The sequence below is a fragment of the Protopterus annectens genome, chromosome 13.part0, assembly GCF_019279795.1.
Source record: "Protopterus annectens isolate FY-2018-M chromosome 13.part0, PAN1.0, whole genome shotgun sequence".
NCBI classification, from domain to species: Eukaryota; Metazoa; Chordata; order Ceratodontiformes; family Protopteridae; genus Protopterus; species Protopterus annectens.
This window is the reverse complement of record NC_056747.1, coordinates 646,290,438-646,312,019: the sequence shown is the minus strand read 5'-3', so window position 1 is coordinate 646,312,019 and position 21,582 is coordinate 646,290,438. Positions and strand designations below refer to the sequence as shown.

The 21,582-nt window shown below is 38.7% G+C and overlaps 1 protein-coding gene across 2 annotated transcripts in view; it reads left to right on the top strand.

The window, feature by feature from the left end:
• P2RX5 (purinergic receptor P2X 5) overlaps positions 1-18,145 on the top strand; it is a 593,368-nt gene extending 575,223 nt beyond the window's left edge. For both annotated transcript variants that reach the window (XM_044054334.1, XM_044054333.1), the window contains one exon: positions 15,243-18,145. In XM_044054334.1, coding sequence (XP_043910269.1) covers positions 15,243-15,359 — 117 coding nt within the window. In that variant the 3' untranslated portion in view covers positions 15,360-18,145. The remainder of the gene's footprint in view (positions 1-15,242) is intronic.
• Positions 18,146-21,582: the final 3,437 nt, after the last annotated feature.

Sequence of the window (21,582 nt, the reverse complement as noted above, 5' to 3'; positions counted from 1 at the left end):
AATAAACTCCAATGTCACCTGCTGGATTGCCAACTGGCTCACAGATAGGCTGCAAATAATCAAAACAGAGGATGTTACCTCCACAAAGAGTACAGTTTCAGACTTAAATAACACAACTTCTTGTGTAAATGCTACAGCACATGCAGCTCAACATACAGAGTTAAGTTGTACAATTTCAAATACAAATGCTCAGAATGTAATAACTTCTTGTTTACATGTAATTCCAGGTACAAAGTTAAATTGCAATATGGTAAATACAGATCTATACACACTGAGCAGAGTGGATGAGAGTTGTTGACCACGACTGTTAGCTGAGATATATAAGTATCCTGTTTTTTTTCGATTATTTATACAGATTATTGTTTCTAACAATTAATATATAGCACTTTTATTGCCTGCTTTTTAGTCTTTGAGTGTATTTTATTGCTATTAACTAATCTGCACAAGTAACTGATTTCTTTGCAGTTAAAAGCATTCTGTATCTTTACAAATCTTTATCTGTTTAAAAACTTTCATTTGTGGCTTTCTCTAGTGCTTACTGTCTGTAGGCTATTGTTTTTGCTCCCAGTTGGTGTCTTGCTTTTATACTTGGTGGCTTTGCAGTTGCCCACCCCTACTGTAAATCTGATCTGTGACACTCCTCCCAGTCTAGTGTCATTAGCTCATTCTACCTAATACAGAGAGAACATTGGATAAGGCCTTCTGTTTCTCCTTTTTCCCTTTCAAAAAAAAAAAAAAAACACATTTGTTTTTTTGCCTGAATCTCCTTGTGTTCTGACTGTGCTTCTCAAACATTTTGGAAATATAGAGTATATTTCAGAGCATTTACTATAACTGTAATTGCCTTAATATTGCTACAACTCAAGTGCTCTAGGTTGCACTGCATCTGAAGTGTTTGTGTGTTTTAGCTGCTTTTCTGTATATATAGACTTCTCTGTTTCTTTAACTAAATAAGCACTGCAAAGTTGTTTTATTGCATTTCTGCCTGTATTTCTGAGTTTTTTGCACTTTTAAAGTTTGTTTTTGCTTAGTTTAACTGGTAGGCTACACACTCACGTGCGCTAGCTGAATTAAAGCATTTACTGTGTTTCTGCACCTAATTTCTGCTACTTTGTATAAAAAAAAAAAGAAAAGAAAAAAACAAAAAAAATCCTTGTTTCCCGCCTTTATTGAACTAGAATAGTCCAGTCTTCAGGTATTGCTGATCTCTGGCTGTGTCATAGTTCCTGTGTTGCCCATATCCTTATTTGGATAGGAGCAAGCTTCTTTGTTCACCAGTGAGAGTGGGGAGCTCTGAGCAGCCTATATGTTCCTTGAGGAGTGGTTCCAGCCCAGTGACTTGTAGCTTATTGGCCATTTTGGGCCATTTCCTATCTCTTTATAACCCCCTGCTTCAAAGCCAGCTTTAGCGCGCTTTTGCACTTGTAATTTAAAATTTGTCCTGTTTGTTGCATTTACCTGTTGAGGCTACACACTCAAGTGCGCTAGCCTGTGTTACATATTTATTGCATTTTCCTGCTGTTTGTTGCAAAAAAGAAAAAAAAACAAAAAACATTATCCTTCTTTCCCGACCTAGAGTAGTCCAAATACAGGCTTTGCTGTATTCTGGACTTTTGGAAAGTTCCTGTGTTTCCCATTTCCTTTCTTGGATAAAGGTAGGCTTCTTTGTTCACCAGTCTCAGTGGGGAGCTTAGAACAGCCTATCTATCCCTGGAGGAGTGTTCCCAGCACAAGAATCTGGTAGTCTATTGGCCGTTTTGGGCCAATTTCTAGCTCTTTCATGTCCCCCTGTATAAAACCCGCTTTGGCGCGTTTTTTGCGCTTGTTACTACTCAGCCAAGCTCCTTGTGGTCCTGCAGAGTGGTGCTAGCAGCAGAGTGGCTAAAAGAGCGACTGCTAACCTAATAAAGGTGGTTTTATTTTCCTGCTACTACCTGGGCAACTGTCCGATCTAGCTAAACTGCAAGTATTTCTGCTTCTTGAACTGTTTTAAACTGTTTAAAGTTGTTTTTGCACATGCACTTTTAAAGTTTGTCCTGTTTGTTGCATATACCTTTTGAGGCTACACACTCAAGTGTGCTAGCCTGTGTTATATATTTATTGCATTTTCCTGCTGTTTGTTGCAAAAAACAAAAAAAAACAAAAAAATTATCCCTGTTTCCCATCTTTCCTGACCTAGAGTAGTCCAAATACAGGCTTTGCTGTATTCTGGACTTTTGGAAAGTTCCTGTGTTGCCCATTTCCTTTCTTGGACAAAGGGAGGCTTCTTTGTTCACCAGTGGCAGTGGGGAGCTTAGAGCAGCCTATCTATCCCTGGAGGAGTGTTCCCAGCACAAGAATCTGGTAGTCTATTGGCCGTTTTGGGCCAATTTCTAGCTCTTCCAAGTCCCCCTGTATAAAACCCTCTTGGGCATGGTTTTTGCACTTGTTACTACTCAGCCAAGCTCCTCGTGGTCCTGCAGAGTGGTGCTAGCAGTAGAGAGGCTAAAAGAGCGACTGCTAACCGGATAAAAGTGTTTTTTTTTCCTGCTACTACCTGGGCAACTGTCCGATCTAGGTAAACTGTAAGTATTACTGCTTCTTGAACTGTTTTAAACTGTTTAAAGTTGTTTTTGCACCTACGCTTTTAAAGTTTGTCCTGTTTGTTGCATTTACCTGTTGAGGCTACACACTCAAGTGCGCTAGCCTGTGTTACATATCTATTGCATTTTCCTGCTGTTTGTTGCAAAAAAGAAAAAAAACAAAAAAATGATCCTTGTTTCCCGTCTTTCCAGACCTAGAGTAGTCCAAATACAGGCTTTGCTGTATTCTGGACTTTTGGAAAGTTCCTGTGTTGCCCATTTCCTTTCTTGGATAAAGGGAGGCTTCTTTGTTCACCAGTGGCAGTGGGGAGCTTAGAGCAGCCTATCTATCCCTGGAGGAGTGTTCCCAGCACAAGAATCTGGTAGTCTATTGGCCGTTTTGGGCCAATTTCTAGCTCTTTCAAGTCCCCCTGTATAAAACCCGCTTTGGCGCGGTTTTTGTGCTTGTTACTACTCAGCCAAGCTCCTCATGGTCCTGCAGAGTGGTGCTAGCAGCAGAGAGACGAAAAGAGCGACTGCTAACCTGATAAAAGTGTTTTTTTCCTGCTACTACCTTAGCGACTGTCTGATCTAGCTAAACTGCAAGTATTTCTGCTTCTTGAACTATTTTAAACTGTTTAAAGTTGTTTTTGCACCTGCACTTTTAAAGTTTGTCCTGTTTATTGCATATACCTGTTGAGGCTACACACTCAAGTGCGCTAGCCTGTCTTACATATCTATTTCATTTTCCTGCTGTTTGTTGCAAAAAAGAAAAAAAAAAATATCATTGTTTCCCATCTTTCCAGACCTAGAATAGTCCAAATACAGGCTTTGCTGTATTCTGGACTTTTGGAAAGTTCCTGTGTTGCCCATTTCATTTCTTGGATAAAGGGAGGCTTCTTTGTTCACCAGTGGCAGTGGGGAGCTTAGAGCAGCCTATCTATCTGTGGAGGAGTGTTCCCAGCACAAGAATCTGGTAGTCTATTGGCCATTTTGGGCCAATTTCTAGCTCTTTCAAGTCCTCCTGTATAAAACCCGCTTTGGAACGGTTTTGCACGATTTTGCGCATAGCACAGCATCGGGCAGCTCCGCTTAATTGGGGTTAAACCATTCTCGGCTCCACAAAGTCTGCTCTTCACTTTTTCCCTTAGAACTGATCTAGTTCTCATAATAAACACCCTATTCCTACTCTAAAGCCTGGCACTTGCTCACTAAAGCAATTGTATAAGTCAGCACTAAAAAATTAAAAGCACTAGACCCTCACAAACTCCCCTTGAGTACCTTGTTCCCTATTGGGCCTTTTTTTCAATTATAAAGGAATTACCAATACTATTCTAGCATGTCCAAAGGTCAGTTGTCAATCTCCTCTCCGGTCCAGCTGGTGAATCTAGGAATCTTGAGGCAATGTTACAACTGCCTCATGTACATAGACAACCCTCTCCTCCTCCCAACAAATTCCAATACATGTGAGAGATGCAACCATATAGCCAAACTGGAGGCTAAGCTCTCTCAATTGAGTACTGGTGTAACCAGTCAGGAGGAGAAGGAAACCACGCTCACTACAATTCCAATCTCACATAGACCTACCACGACAGCAAACCAAACATATAAACACACAAAAACATTCTCGGAGACACTAAATAAAAATCTGCCTAAGCAGCAGAGACCTCCAAAGCAGACACCCAAGCAATCGCTACCCCAAAACAAAACATGTGCAACACATAGCTCACATAGCCAGTGTGCCGAACAGTCACAGCCCTTAAGGCTAAACAACACACCTGATACACTTGTAATAGGTGACTCTATCGTCAGGCACACTGATGTCCCGCTCATCAGGCTGAACAAGGAGAAGGTCACGGTGAGCTGCCTATCGGGCGCTAGGATCCGCCACATAACACAAGCACTCAGGTCACTCCAAGGCAAGTACAAATATGACTTAGTCATTGTCCATGCTGGTGTGAATGACCTGAGACATACCTCCCTGGACTACATGAAAAGAGACATAGAGGAGCCCTCTGAGCATGTAGCCCAGGCCAGTATGACCCTGACCTTGAGTAGCATCTTACCCTCACCAAGAATGATGCCACAATATGAAGACAAGATGATCAATTTCAACAATTGGCTTAAGTATTGGTGTCATTCAAAGGGGATCCAATGCCTGTCAGCCTGGGATGACATGCTCGACAAGCCACGATGCTTCACTAGGGACAGCTTACACCTGTCACCCCTGGGCTTTCGGATATTGGCAAAGGCTCTTGCCACCCCCATAGTGCCTTTTTTAGGCAAGGCTCAAAAGACAAACCCACCTCCATAGGTATAACAAGGGATAAGAAACTAAGAGTAATGCTACTCAATGCTAGAAGTCTAAACCTCAAGATGCACGCACTAGAAACTCTCCTTAGCATGGAGAACATCGATAACTGTGCAGTAACAGAAACCTAGTTCAAGGCTCCCGAGAGCACCCCAGCACTACCAGGTTATACCTCATACCATGCTTTTCGGCCACAAAACTTGGACCGAACCACAAAAGGAGGGGGAGCATCAATATTCGTCAAAGATACCCACACCTCCAGGTTGGTGGCACAACACGAAGCATCAGAGACTATCCATGTGCAACTAACAGTGGGCAAAACTGCCTTCCAGTTTATAGCCTGCTACAGACCACCCCCCAAACCCAGGAACCCCACTCGGCCTTCCTGAGAACACTGGAAAATATGAAGGTCACTCCAAACACCATTATATTGGGCGACTTCAACTACCCAAACATAGACTGGGAGCATTACTCTAGCTCCAACACCCTAGCCCAAAGGTTCCTGGAATTTATAAACTCAAATGCTATGGAACAACTTGTTACCACTCCCACAAGAGGGGAAAACATACTGGACCTGATCATCACCAACATGGGGGCTCTATGCCCCAGACCAGATGTGTATCCCTCACTGGTAAGATCAGACCATAAACTAATCTCACTGGATATTCACATCCCGACCCCACCCCCTGCCCAGAAAACCACAGTAAAAAACTTCTCTAAAGCAAATTTCACACTCCTCAAAACCAAGGTGGAATCCTTCAAAGCCCCCGGGCCTGTGGAAAATACGGCCCAGACCGCAGAATCCTTTATAAACGCATTCTATGAACACCTTCAAGAATGCATGGATCATGCAACCCCAAATAAAACCAAGACCCAGTCCTCCAAAGGCAGGCGTCCTGTCTGGTGAACCCCAGTCATAAACAAACTATACAATAGAAGGAGGAAGCTACATGATAGAGCAAAATCCCAAAAACGGAAGGCATCTCTGATCAGTATTAGCAAAAAACTACAGGCACTCATAAAATCATCTAAGGCCAGCTTCGAGAGAAAAACTGAACAGGACACTAAGAATAATTACAAGGCTTTCTTTAGTTATGTTAGGAACCTGGGTGAGAATTCCCAGATATGCTCAGAATTACTCCAAAATGACAAAAAATACACCGAACCCACAGACATTGCCAACATCCTAGCTGACAGGTTCAGCGCAAACTTCTCCCCCCCCCTCCCCACCAAAAGGGCAAATATCTATCCCAGCAGAGTGCTGCCCCCCTGACATCTCAGATGCTCAGGTAAGAGCTGCCCTCTCCAAAGCAAAAAACACAGCATCAATGGGACCAGATGGTGTCCCGGGCTGCATCCTACATGAACTCCAAGAAGAGCTAAACCCAAACATAAAACTACTGTCCAATCTCAGCCTTACTACAGAATATGTACCCAAAGAATGGCGTACAGCAACAGTGGTCCCTCTCCACAAAGGCGGTGCCTCAACGGATCCTGGAAACTATCATCCCACAAGCCTGACTAGCTTGGTCTGCAAAGCTATGGAAAGGATCATCATGGACTTCATAAATAAAGATATTGGGGACCTACAGACACTGGATCCTATCCAGTTCGGCTTTGTTAAGGGCAGATCCTGCCTCTTAAACCTGGTCAATTTCTTTGAAACAGTCACCAAGGCCATTGACGAGGGGAAGGTGGTCCACACAGCCTACCTGGACCTCGCAAAAGCCTTTGATACAATACCCCACTCGGGCATTATAGATAAGCTCACCAGCTTAAATATAAACCCCTATGTCACTAGATGGGTTGCAAACTGGCTCAAGGGCAAAACCCACATGGTTAGAATTGCTAGAGCCATGTCAGACTCCAAACCAGTTACAAGTGGCGTCCCACACGGCTCAGTCCTGGGACCTCTCTTGTTCTGTATATATTTCTCGGAGGTACAGGCCAACACGGAAGGACTGTGGCTGACCAAGTTCACAGATGACTGCAAACTAGGTGCCATAATTGACTCTCCAGCCAACACAAGCATCCTACAAAAGGGCCTCATAGAAACAGACAACTGGTGCCAGAGCCATGGCCTCAAGCTAAACACCAAAAAGTGTATAGTCATCCCCTTTGGCAAAAACAAAGTGCCCACAAATTACCACATAGGTGGTAATCCATTAAGTACGGAAGAAGTAATTAGGGACCCGGGGACCCAAGTTGATAGCAATCTCTCATTTGAAAACCACATGGCCAAAGTGGTTAGAAAAACATTTTATATAGCCCACCTAATCATGAAGGGATTCACATCTAGATCAGGGGAGGTCATCGTGCCTCTTTACTCATTCCTCATCAGGACCATAATTGAGTACAATTCCCCTTTTGGGATGTACCTTACTAGACACCTGCAGCAACTGGAAAGACCCCAAAACTACCTCACCAAGAGGATTAAAAGGCTCAAACAGATGCCATATGCTGCCCGGTTAAAGAAACTTCAGCTCTACTCAGTGGCATACCACCTGCTCAGAGGCGATCTGTGCCTGACATATAAAGCCATGTCCAACCCGGAATTAATGGACATGCTGCACCTCAGAAAATCCAAATCCCATCGAGCTACACGCTCGAGAGACTTGAACCTCAGCACTGAAATAAATAGGACATGCTGAAGGGACAGATTCATAACCCAGAGGTGCCCTTCACTCTGGAATAAAATCCCAGTCCAGGTTAGGCAGAGTCCCTCATTGACTCTCTTCAAGAGGAATCTTGATGAGTGGATGGGAGATCGTAGGTTTACCCCGGGTATCACTTCTGTGTCACTGTTAGACAGAGGCTCAGTATACTAACCTCGAAAAAGGGCATAGCAAAATTCATTTAGCAGTCATTAAGAGCTTTTTATTAAAGTGTTGCAATGCATAAATGATATTTTGCTAGTTTACAGAAAGTAAAATCTAAAGTCAATCCTACATTATAAAAGTGACAGTACTGTCAAGAGTTCAGATCCTGTGCATGAAAAGAGTGCATCATAAATATTGTGTGCCATTAAAGGCACACATTCAACTCTTATGTTATAAAGTATAAAAGTTTGGCAGTCGATGATACAATGGAACAATGGTGAACAGAAACAGAGCTTGCCAAAATGCTATACGGTCTTGGGATGCCAAACAAAAAAATCAGCCAGTTATCAAAAAGTCGATACCAGCAAGCCAGAATAAAAGCAATCCAAAGATTTAATGAAACACAAACAATTTTAAGTTAAGCGCTTTCACCCGTTAAACATGGGCTTCTTCAGAACTACTGTTTTAAAATGAACTGTTACCATTTAAGTAACATTTTTGGCGCCAATTCTTTGGCTCCATTTAAAGGCACAGTGTGACCATAAAATAAAAACCGTCCATACATATACATAATCAAGGTAAACATTCAAATATGAAACTGTAATACATCCCAATATTAAAATGTGTATTTACCTTAGGTGGTAGAATACACATTTTAATATTGGGATGTATTACAGTTTAACGGGTGAAAGAGCTTAACTTAAAATTGTTTGTGTTTCATTACATCTTTGGATTGCTTTTATTCTGGCTTGCTGGTATCGACTTTTTGATAACTGGCTGATTTTTTTGTTTGGCATCCCAAGACCGTATAGCATTTTGGCAAGCTCTGTTTCTGTTCACCATTGTTCTTATGTTATAAAGGGCAGACAAGTTACTACAAGTTCCAGAATCGGATCAGTTTAAATCTGGTAAAAAATGCAGCTATGTAATTGGTTTAAAATAGTATATATTTCATACAGAAATTGTAGTTTACCAAGCATACCAAATCAGATTACAACCAGCTCAGTAAGTTGAATTAAAGACAGTACTGTATGCCATAAGGCAGTATGAAAAAAATCGATTTAATACAGTTTATGCAGTTAACATTCTTATTATTTATCGAAGAATATTGTAGACAGTAATGATAAATTCTTGTAGCATTAAATAGTTCTGAAAAGTTAAATGATGTCAGCAAAAAAAAAATGGCTATGGTAAGACAGTGGATGGAGTTTCACTCACAGAACAGTATGTTAGAATCTGAAGGTCACGAGAGTAAATGTAAAAAGTTCAACAGTTAAGATTAGTTTTATACAGGTGCAGAATGCACAGTGTCATATTACTACTTTTGTTTCTTTTGAGGTTATGACACGAAAAACTATGTCACTGAGGTTTTAGTTTGATTTAAAAATAAAGTTACAGCCTTTCCATTTCACTGTAGTATATGATCAGTTCAGGTACAGACTTGCAAGAATGTATTTATCAGTTACATCATTTTAGTTCACTGTACTGCATTAACAGTTTATTAACAAATTTACAAGAATTTATTTTTATTTCTTACAGAAAAATGTAAACAAAGTCAGGACAATAAATGTATTTAATTTAAGTTCATTATAGCACATTATAAGTTTGCTTACAGACTTATTTCATGCAGAAAATATAAATAAAGTCAGGACAACAAGCAATGCTATCAATTTGTAATTGTAAAAGTTGAAAATGTTATTTTAAGGACCTGATACTAAATGCAATCAAGATCTTTAGCCATCCAGCCTTGCACAAGAGGTGAAAAGGAGAAGTTTAAAAGGCTTAACTATAAAAAGGACACTTGGACATTAAAGCAGGCCTTCCAGTACCTCATCAGTGACTGGGACAACGCAGAGTAAAATTTGGCAAGAGCTGTTTTGCAGAAGTCGACTGTTTATGTGTTTCACTTATTTCTTCAATGTTTGTTTAAAGTTAAAACATATGAGTTAAAGCAAATATGTAAATGTTCTCATATTTTCAGACAGTTATATAACAGTACTAGTTTTCAGTTTATGTTTTTGTCTATGTTCACACAATACTGAAAAGGTACTAATAGTTTAGTTTCCAGAATATAACATTACCAGTTTTCAGTTATGCCTTTATCTGTGTTTAGGTAACACTGGTAAAATATATTTCTTTAGTATTACTTTAGTTAGTTTACAATATTTATACACAGCTATGTTAGATGTCCAATAATGTAAATTTCAGTCAAGATTCAAAATGTGACATTCATACTCAGTTATGTGTTCAGTATAGTACATTTCAGTATAATTTCGGAATATAACATTAATACTCAGTTATACATTTCTCCTTCACATTATTCATTCAGTTTTAAGTGCAAAGTGACAATTATTTTTATCAGGCTTATATTATATCATACATTTCTAATACATCATCATTCATATTATTCAGTCATTAGTTAAAGGTAAAGTGACATAATTATTTTTTACAGGCTTATTAAAATAGGTTATCTAAAAGAATAGGTAGTAATAGCTATTCAGTATACTCAGGACATAACAGGGCAGGCTTAATTTGTTAATTAATTTACAGTTTACCATGCGCTTTATTGTACATTAGTTAAAAGGACACTGACGGAGTATGCAAAGGACAGATGTGAAATACAGAAAGCATAAGTTTTAGTAAACTGTTATAGCTAGCTCATAAATATTCATAGAATATTTCAGACACAAATTTAATTGGCAGACATCTGTTACAGCACATAGAAGTTAAAAAAATTAAATAGCATTATTAACAAATCTAGATAAGAATTTACAGACACTAGTGAATAAAGTGTATGGTAATTATGCTTCAAGATCAGTTATAAAGTTATCCCTTTAGTGCCGATTTTAGTTAATCTTCAGAAAATAGCTATCACGCTTCATAGGCTAAACAGTAAAAAAGAAAATGGACTAAACAGTACAATGTATGAAGTTTTAAATCGATGGACAACAGGAAAATGTTTCATTTGCTATAAAAGAGAGTCACCGTGGTACAATACGGCACCAGTTCATAAGGTAAAAAACATAGGCAATAGACCATTACAGCATGCAGAGATAGGGAAGAAAAATAGGCAGGGTTAACAGTTTGTACTCTGTCTAACTTAAATGATGACTCACAAAGACAAGATAAGGATGTGTGTGGAATTTTCTCCATGTTGTTTCTGGAACAGCAAGGTTAAAGGAATTATCTGGCCTAATCAGCTTTAGAAGCCACAGACTTAAAAGACACTGATTTTCAGAATAATGAGTAGGTTTTGGATATATCACACTTACATCAGAACCTAGACTTAAAGACTCTAAAGACTATGAATGTAGATAATAGAGTAATTACTTCAGTCCAAACAGGCCATAAATGCTCAAGTGATATCTAGTGGTCAAAATTGAAATTGCAAGTTTATTTACCAGATAAAGAAAATGTATTTTCAGGAGTAATATATAATTATTTATCATGGGATGGATAAGGCCAGTGTATAACCAAATGGGATAGGTTATTTTGAGCAAAAAAGGGAAATTGTCTAGGCTTAAAATGGACTTCAAGGATAGCTAGCTTAGTACTTACCTATGAACCACTAAACATGTAAAGAGTAATTAGCAAGCTGCATGTTCTACAGCTGTAAAATGGTGATATCAGGCCCTTTACATCAACTGTATAGCAGTTTGGTTGGGCTGTGTATATTTACTGTGTATTGGTAGGTTGGGCCTTGTGTAGTAAATGTACAGTAGTATGGAAGCATTCTGAGTAGTGACTTCAGGGGGATATTGCTGGGCCCTGTGTAGTAAGTGTGTGCAGTGCTTGGACTCTTTTCTGTTTCAACTGTATAACAGTGGACTTTAATCATTTATTTGTACATTTGTTTGGCTGAGCCTTGTATTTTAACTGGAGTCACACCCTGAATAGTACTTGTAAACTTTTGGGATTGGGTCTTTTACAATAATTGTAGAAGTCTGTGTTATTGGGCCATGTACACTCAGTGCATTTGTTTGTTCATTGTGTAGTAAATGTACAGTGATTAGGTTGGGTCAAGTGTGGTGGAGGTGTGTTCCACAGAGTAACTATGCACTAGTGCCTTTTGTAGTAACTGTTTACTAGTGGGGCTAGGACTCATATAGCAACTGCATAGGGCTCGATTTGAGTCCTGTATAGTATCTGCATACTAGTGTGATTGAGCCCTATAAGGCAAGTTTGAACTGGTGAGGTTGGATTTACAAAGGAACTTTAGAGCACTGGGTTTGGACTGTAGTAGTATTGTACCTGTGCAGTATAAGAATAGGGCACTATATAGTAACTAGTGATAGGATTAGATCCTGTATATTAACCGGGTCTACTTTACATTACCGAAATGACACTTCACCGACGACCCCAAATAACCGAAACCACACAACACCGACAAGTCACAAAACCGAACACAATTACACCGACACAAACAACGTAAACTACACATGACACACAATGACATATCCACTAACCCTAACCCAAACCCTAACCCTAAGGTCCGACACTACCGCACAGTTACCCTACCCGCACCCTAACCCTAATTCACTTAACCCACCCCTACACTTAAAGACTGTCACTATCGCACACTTAACCTACCTGCACCCTAACCCTAACTCACTTAACCCACCCTAAAACATAAAGCCCGTCACTATCGCACACTCACCCTACCCGCACTCTAAACCTAACTCACTTAACCCATCCCTAAACTACAGTCCGTCACTATCACACACTTACCTTACCCGAACCCTAACTCCGACACTACCACACACTCACCTTTCCCACACCCTAACCCAAAATCCCACAATATCACACACTTACCTGACCGCTCCTAACTCCGTCACTATCGCACACTTACCGAGTCACGCTCACACATTACCCTTGTCGGTCTTTTGGCTGTCGGCAAATCACCTTTTCGATCAACTTGCTTGTCGGTCATTTCGTCTCGGTCTTCTGCGTGTCGGTGAAGTGTCATTTCGGTAATGTAAAGGGGACCCTATTAACCATATGGTGCTTTGTTGGAACCTGCATTCTGTTTGCAGGGTATTGGAGCGCTAGTTTAGTGGAGTTGTCTAAATAACTAGTTAGTGGTGGAACGAATCTTGCATAGTAACTATATAGTAAGTAATATAGTTTAGTCATATATGGTAATTGCAGGTTGAAATTCAGCTCTATAGATTTGAGATGGGACTCCTGATTGCAAATGTATAGTAGTGGGGTTGCAGTTTGCATGATAAATGTATAGTGATGACGATGAGAGATGTATAGTAATTATACAGTAGTAAGTTTGGGTCAAACATAGTAATGGCATAGTGATAGGTCAGGACTTGTACCATAATTGTGTAGTGGGGGGCTGGACTCAAATAAAGTCTAACTAATAGTCATGAAGATGTTGTTTAATAATGACTGGAGGTAAATTGTTTGGCTTCTTGTAAAACTAATGTGCAAGTCTAAAAGAGGGAGAACCTACTGTTCTTTTACAATCAAGTGGCTTCAGATGTTAGTAAAATAGTGTTAAGGAACAATGAGTAAGGACTAAAGGAGAAAATACTCGAGGAAAACAGTGGAGCAGTCTGGCAAGCAAAGGCTTAAAGTAAATAATTTATTGATAGTTCCATCAAGGCTGGAAAAGAAAACGTTTACAGATACATGTAACTACAAAAATGATAACAAGAGCGATAGTTTAATTAAAGTTGATGAGGGCTGGGTAGAAAAAACAAATTCTGAAAAGATAAGTTTGCTGACTGAATACTATTACTAAGTATTCACAAAGCAAGAGAAGGACGATTTACCAAAAACTAGTAAGAAGGCGTACTTAGGATGAGTTTCATCATATAAAAAGTAAAGTGACAGTGCATAAGCCCTAATGGAAATCACTGTAGAATTCTTATGGAAGTGAGAGAACTACTATTATCATTAATTAGCAAAGTATGGAAGGAAGTTAAGATTCTTAATAGCGGGAACATTTCAGGTGTCTCTAATAAGAGAGGGAGCAAGGTGGAAGATCGGTATTAGTGATGTATCAGTTTGACCTCAGCTTGTCACAGAAATCATGGAACTGTTACTCAAGGAAGGAAGTGGAAGCCTTAGAAGGACACAGGACCTGAGGCAGCATGACTTTACAGTCTAAATAATGTAATAAACAGATGTAATACAGTTATTTCACTTAGTAACTTAGTAAGAAATATGTGTCAGAGATGTCTTACTTTTGACACAGTAACATGTGAAAGACTAGTGAACATATTAGACATGGAAGGACTTCTGCAGTACTAGCATATATTAAGATTTAGGTAGGCAATAAGACATGGAAGCTTATAGTAACATGACTTCATTCAGATGAAGAGTAGTAAACAGTGTGGTTCCACTGGGGGTAGTGCTGCTCAATAGTGAGGTTGAGCTTTTCCACCAATTACCTTTTCCAAGTGTGAAATTCAAAATTAAAGTTCATTAATGTCGAAAAAAATTAGCTGCCAGTCAAATAGAAACTTGCTGGTGCACCTTTAAAATGTTTTGTACCCCTCACCATGTATAGCTGTATCCCCCACATCCTACTACTTATATATATGAAATCTGAGACTACTGCATCTCAGGAAAGGCTGGAAATACTTACGAGGAACTGCAGCCTCAGTTAGCATGTATTGTTTCACCTGTGCACCTGTAGTTCCAGGGAACAAAGTTAAAGCTTTCAGAATATCAACAGGCACCCCTTTTCACTTTTAGTATAAGTGGTCTCACAAATGGTATGAAAGTGTGAATTTGCTTTTCGTTGATGTAGAAGCACCAGGGAAAACTAGTAAAATACTGGGATGCATGGGAATAACAACTTCAGTAAAAACAAGATGTTATTCTGCCTCTTAACAAATGGCTGAGTTGAACTATTGCTCTTTTATGTAAAGTACTCAGTGCAGTTTTGGAGAACTTATTTTTGTAAGGACATAGAGAAGATAGAGACACTTTGGCAGCAAAAATGTTTTTTCTGCTTCAGAAACCACATAGATACTAGAACATAACATGTATGATGTTGTGGAAAGGATGTGGATCATTAGAAATTCTTTAGTACCTCATGGGAATCCAGAGACCAAATAGATACCTGTCCCAAAAAAGCAGATATATAAGAACAAGAAAATACAGATTGATGGCAGAAGAGAGGAAGGAGAAATATTATTTCACAGACATGGTACTGACAGCTGGAACAACCTGAGTATGTACTAGGGTCAAAAGACAGTGAATGAATTCAGGAAGTCTTAAAACATATGTAAAGCTATCCTTACGAGGACGGTGTTGGGGGATATGTTCATATTGAAGCAGGGCTTAGAATTTTTCCAATAAATAATGGGCATATTAAGTGAGCCATGCTTCCATAATCTTTGTATGTAGATCAGCAATAGTTTTTAGTGTAGGGGTGGTGTCAGCATGAATCCAAGAGCAATTTAATGTACAAGGATAAATGGATATTAGGAATAATCTTTCAAGACAGGGCCATTTTGTAAATCTTAGTGTACTTAGCCTACACTCACTTCTAAGTGCTTACCTCTGTTTTTAATATTTTCTGGTCCATAGGGCATCATCTCTGACAAAGAAGTCCAAATCAGAAGCAACAGATGTAGAAAATGCAGCAGATGTAATCAAAAACAAAAAGCAAAGTTCCAAATGTCAGGAGCAAAAAGAAGAACTTGAACAGTTGCCAACAGAAAGCTGACCTACCATCTGAAGTACATGTACTCAGGGTACAGGGACATTTTGTACTTCAGAAGTATTTTGCACAGGACACATGAGGATAAATTTCAGTCTTCTGAGCCGATACTGTAACCCATGAATGAGTTTTATTCTTTATTTATTAAACACAGCTCCTCATGCATGTCTGGATGTCCCACTGCAGCCAGAGGTGGTAAAATGTGATATCCATTAATCATTATTGCTGATTAAAGATTTGGACAATAGAGTGGGAGGATCCATAGAACAACAGCATTTAGAATTTGGGAGCCAAATTATCAAAACCTAAGTTCTAAGACACTATAGAAACTTGCATTTTTATTAATGCAACACTTGAATTGGTCCATCATCTTAAAGTATTACACCTTTTGCACTAATTTTCAGCTTTATGATGCAACACAATGCATTTTCTTTATAAGTAATGTATTTCCATGTATATCACTGTAATTCTAAACAATGCAGTTAAGCTTAACTAATATGAAACATCAAAGAGGTGTGATGGATGCATTTTTTCTAGTGAATTCAAGCTTTTCTTGCAGTGCAGTACGAATGAATATATGTTTTTCAAGTCTGTTCAATAATTCAGAATCCAGAATATTGCACTAATGCTATGCTGCATGGCATCGTCTTATATTGCATACAATTGTTCATCTCCCCCTTAAATATCTGTCTGCCATAAGGCTATCTATAACTTCCTTACATGTAGTTAACAGCCAGTTAATTGGGTTCTGACTACTTAAACACAACTTATCAAATTAACTTTTGATAGTAGGTCATATTTTTCGCAAGTAAGCACTGCAAGGCACTGTTTGTATGAGACTTCTGTGTACTGTTTTATGGAATGTTGGCTTGTTCTCTGTTATGTAACTGTGAAGAGTACGTTTACAGGGATGTGGGATGTTTGCTTGCCTTATGGAAGCACAGAGTGACTTTGCGGAGGAGACCTGTCCTCTGCAAAAGCACTTATATTGCCTGTGGAGGTGAGTTTAGGTGTAATGTGTTCCTGATCAATTTGTACTGAAGCATTTTTTTTTCAAGCAGTCAGTCTCTTTTTCTGTTTTTTTTTTTTTTTTCATTTGTAATATCTGCATCTAATTTAATTACTCTCATGCCCTTTCACTTCTACACTTTTCAAAGTTATGCAAGCGGGAGAGCGAGTGATGATTTTCCTCTTCTAATCTATGTCTAGATCCCATGGTTGATAGCAGAGCTGGAAATTGCAGGTCCAGTAGAAGGTAAAAGCTTTCATATATGCTAGAGCCAGAGATTGCTTCTCTGTTGCTTTTCTCTTAGATCTTTCATTATGCCCCGGTATGAAAGTAGTCTTATATTTGGCTTCAAAGGCACACAGTATATTACAACAAGGGAAATTTCCCTGCTCAGTTAGCAGGCTCATTACAATACAAGAATTCTGTGATGAATGCCTCAAATAAGAAAGATACAGCCAAGACTGCTACATCAGTCTGCTATCCCTTGATATAGTATCTCTAGTCTGATCCTACTGTGTCCTTATCTTTATGACAACATGGTGCCTTTTAATCAAGGTGGCCAGTGCAATTCTCAAGTTTAAGTGAAACATCATAAGGGAGGTGGATTGTCGTTTCATACAGTACTGTATACTCAGTAATGCCAGTACACTGTTACACTTTTATGATGGCATAGTCTATGAAAAAAAAAATTATATCAACTGTTTTAGACATCAAGGTTTCAGAATCTGCCTATCCATCACTGGCTGAAATATTACAATTTTAGATATCATATTAGTACTCCTGCAAACAATTGATGTGTACAGAGTTAGTAGTCTCTAAAATAGCTTAGAGCAAGTGTAAATTAAGAATTATGTATCCTGTTATTGCATTTTCTGTTTTGCTCACAGAAACACTTTGTAAAAGTCGTAATGAACTGCTATTTTAAGAATGACATATTATGGATTAAATAACATATCATTTTTTTATTCTCGGTTACAGATATTCATAATAGAATTTAATGTCATTGTAACATATTGCATGGTAATTTAGCACCAACTAATACACTGGATCACTGGTTGGGGAATATAAGTTTAAGTCCAATCCCTTCTTGTTTGCATATGCACTGTGTTTCCAAGGGGTGGCCTGCTTCTCACTATTACAGAGTTTAGAGAACTGGTGGAAATTCCCCATGGGAGCATACTGTAGGACACTAATCTTTTCACAAGACAAGAATTATTAATAAAGCACTGACTGAAAGAAAATGAGAGGGAGAAAGCTATATAAATAAAAAGTAATAGATCACACATAAGGGAGGTCAGTCTGATGATGAAGGTACTTACAGTAATGTTCTCAGAACAGAAAGAAAGCTGTTTTCACAAAGCTGTGATGTAACTGTTATTTTTAAGCTAAAAAAGATTTCAAATTATGCTATAACTTCACAAAGACTGACTTCATGAGTGCATGGTAAAAACTATGAAACCTGCAGATGTAGTCAGGATTCAACAGCATGCAGTCATGGTATGAGATAATACTATTATTAGCTGCATTATGAACTCTTAACTTGGTGTGATTGTTAGATGTTAACTTTATTTTTTAACTCATATTAAATTGTTTTGTAATAGTTGATTCACTGTGATTAAGTTTACATCACTATAGAGAAAAATAGCAAATGTTAATAAAATAAGCATTCTGTGTAGGAAACTGGTGATATAAATAAGTGACTCAGAGTATTATTTTTATGCATTAATTATGCAATTCTAATATATAAATGTGAATCAACTGGAATACATTGTTTCTTGTCACATTTATTGGTGAAAATAATGGAACCATGTAGTTACAGTGCATTTTTTTGTATATCTGTAGTTAACATATGTTCATATGTTTGGCATATGAGATTACAGAGCATAAATAGTGAACTTCATCTGAAGAAGCCTGGTCAAAGAGGTGAAAAATCTCAATGTTGCATTTTTCTGTTCATTTTATTGAAATGAGTAAAGAAGATGAAATGTGGAAGAAGACTTCTGAAAGATCTATTGCTTAACAGTTGCTTTTAGAAAAAGTTCAGAAAGGTGAGAAAGCAAACACAGTTCAGCTTATGTCTGTTATGTTTTAAATTATTCTTTAAAAATTTCCATGTAGTAAATATGAATAATCATTTTTACAGATCAGAAGAAAGAAAAACATATATCCAGCTGTATGGTGCAGAGGGATAAAACTTTGACTATGACCCACATAACCCAAGTTTGAGTAGCAGCTGAAACACTGGAAAAGCCAAGTAATGAAGGATGAAAAATGAACAGCCTTTTATCTCATCCATCCTAAGAGGAGGAGGAATGGTTTCCAGGTGGTTAGATGCTCCCATGCAAGTGTAGGTGTGCATGGCAATAAAGGCTGTTAATGGGAGGGCATGGGCTTGTCACTCCCAAGCTAGTGAATCATCAAAGTCGTGTTGCTTTAACAGGTATTATTAATCAAGTTGAAAACATTCACTGCAATCCAGTTAGCAAAGCAAGTACAGTCAGCTAAGTCAACTAAATCAGACACAAAAGCAACAGAAAAATACATTAAGATCTTTTACTTCTTTATCCAGGCTTCCTCAGATGGAGTTCATCACTTATGTTTGGTTAATCTTCAGGAGTGTAGGTTACTGACACTGTACAAGTTCAGAGTACTGTAGGGGGTGAGGAAATTGTGGAAAAAAAATGTACTAACCTTTTGCGTTCTTGGTGGAAGCACCAAATATCCTTAAAGAGTTTATGGGCTGGGGTTTGTCAGTGGGAAATGGGGTAGTTTTAGGATGAGGTAGTGAGTGGGGTGAGTTATCCTACAGAAAAAAAAAAAAACAGAAATTGAGCTAGGGAGTTCGGACTGATGGCAGCTTAACCATGCATGAATGAGATGATCAACAATGGGAAGACTGACACAAGCCTCCGCTATGGAGATGGTCTGCCTGGAGTGCAGTTTCTATCTTGGTAGCAGATCTAACAAGGGAGATGCTGTCTGCTCCTTTGTAAATTAATTTTTGTTGTTGTTGAGGATTATCTCAGACTTCTTTTCATTTAGGATTAAATTGCTTTCTTTAGCCAGGTTTATACTATACTGAGAGCTACATGTGCCCCCTCTTTGAGTTTACCGATATTGTCAGCACTGTAGAAAATGGATACGTCATCAGCATACTGTATTCAAGTGGTTCCATTTTGTGGTGCTGAACACAGTTGGTAAATATGGTGAATAGATGACCTATGACTTATCCTTGTAGGATTCCAATATTGGTGATTAAATTGTTAGAGAAAGGATTATGCTGACATATTGTTTTCTGATGATGGTCTGAACCAGTCTGAAACAGTGTTATTGCATCCTAATTCCTGTAATCTGTGGATCTTAACCATACCTTGAAACTTCAGTATCCATCTATTGATTCTCTTTTCCATTATCAACTTATTTCAGTCTGTCATTCTTCTCTTTAAATGTTTTATCAAAACTTCCCAAACTTACCTTCATTACTTTTCATATTTGTCTATATATAATATAAGTGTAGAGTAGCAAAATGAACCATAGGCTGCATTATATCCAACCCTGTTTTCTCTTTGTGTTCTGTACAAAAGTCTTCTCTTTATCAAATTCAATATCGACCACCATAAACCTAAAACCAAAAGCAGAATTTCAAAATCTGAATTCTTAAATAAAATTTAGACAGTCTCTTTTTCACGGATTCATCAAATGGGTCCAAATTCTTCAAATTAAACAAGCACAGAGACATTTTAAAGCCAGACTTAAATGAAATTTATAGTCATAGTTAACAAAGTTTTCCAGGACAAAAAATGTTAAGTCCCCCAATGAAACTGACTGAAAGGGGTATTTTGTTAATGTTTCTAAGACAAAATAAGGGTCCCATGGAGGAGCGGGGTCTTTTGTAGGAGGATGCAAGAGAAATAATCCTTTAAAGAAAGGCTTTGCACAGCTTATGTGAAACTGAGGAGGGATTTTGGAAACCATGATAATAACTAGAGATGGATTCATGGTAGAATAGCTAGAATCTGCCTTATATAGGTCTGACAGGAAACAAAATGCATCTGAAATGGAGGCACTAAAGGAGTTCAAGTCTGCAATGATAGCCCAAACAGAAAAGTGTTTCCATTTACTTTTGTAGATCTTACGAGTATATTGCTACTGATATGCTGACAAAATATAAATAACTGGAAAAATATGGTCAACTATTTGGGGGAAAAAAGGGTCTTTGGCCATTATGGGGAATGGAGATATCAAGGTAGTGAGCTTGAGATTGTGAAGGTCTGGATTAGGCTGACAAGATGGGTGAGAAGACCTGGTTTCAGATCTCAAAGCCAGGCAGGCTTCTTCAAGTGAGACCTGATCAGAGAGAACCAGATTTGCCTGACCCACTGAGAAGAAATGAGAATTTCCACTGATTTGCACGGAGATGCTTTCTGAAAGAATTTAAGTGGGAAGGCAGAGAGAAGACTGCGGGGGGGGGCACTAGACTAGACTAGAGCATTCTATGGTGTCTGCTCCTCTGGAGGTAACATGGCAAAATAATTGCTGCATTTGTTGGAGTGGGAAGCAAACAGGTTACAGCAAGTCTAGTCCCAGGGACCTAAAATCTGCAGGGCCACTGGAGGGTTCAGGGACCATTTGAGAGTGACTAGGCTAAACCTGCTGAGCCTGTCTAAGGCTAAACCTGCTGAGCCTGTCTGCTAGGTAGTTGACTTTCCAGGAATGTGTTTTGCAATTAGAATGTGATTCTTAAGTTCATGGGTGTTTACTAGCCTAACGACCACAAGAGCCTTTTTAAGCCTAACCATGCATCCCAAATCTCTGACAAGTTCTGATACCCTTGATAAGTGTAAGCACGGGCCTGGAAGAGGAACTATTTACAGGTTATCTGTGTCAATTAGAGACATAGGTGCCAAACCAGGGATGAATTTCTGGTTTCCCATTCAATTGTCCAATTTGCACTTGAATTGGTTTAGGGAGGAACTCTGCTTCACATGGATATGGAGCCTGTTCCATACACAGGGTAGTCTCTGGGATACATACCTATGTCTCCAGAAGGTCATATTTATATCACAGTCAAGGTTTAAGTCTTTAGAATGGGTAGTGCTGGTGTTGTTTGTTTTGTGGATATGCAGGAGGTCCATCTGAGTGGGGTCTGACAGTGCCCTGTATGCCAGGCATAAATCTCCACTCAAAAGACTGTAGGA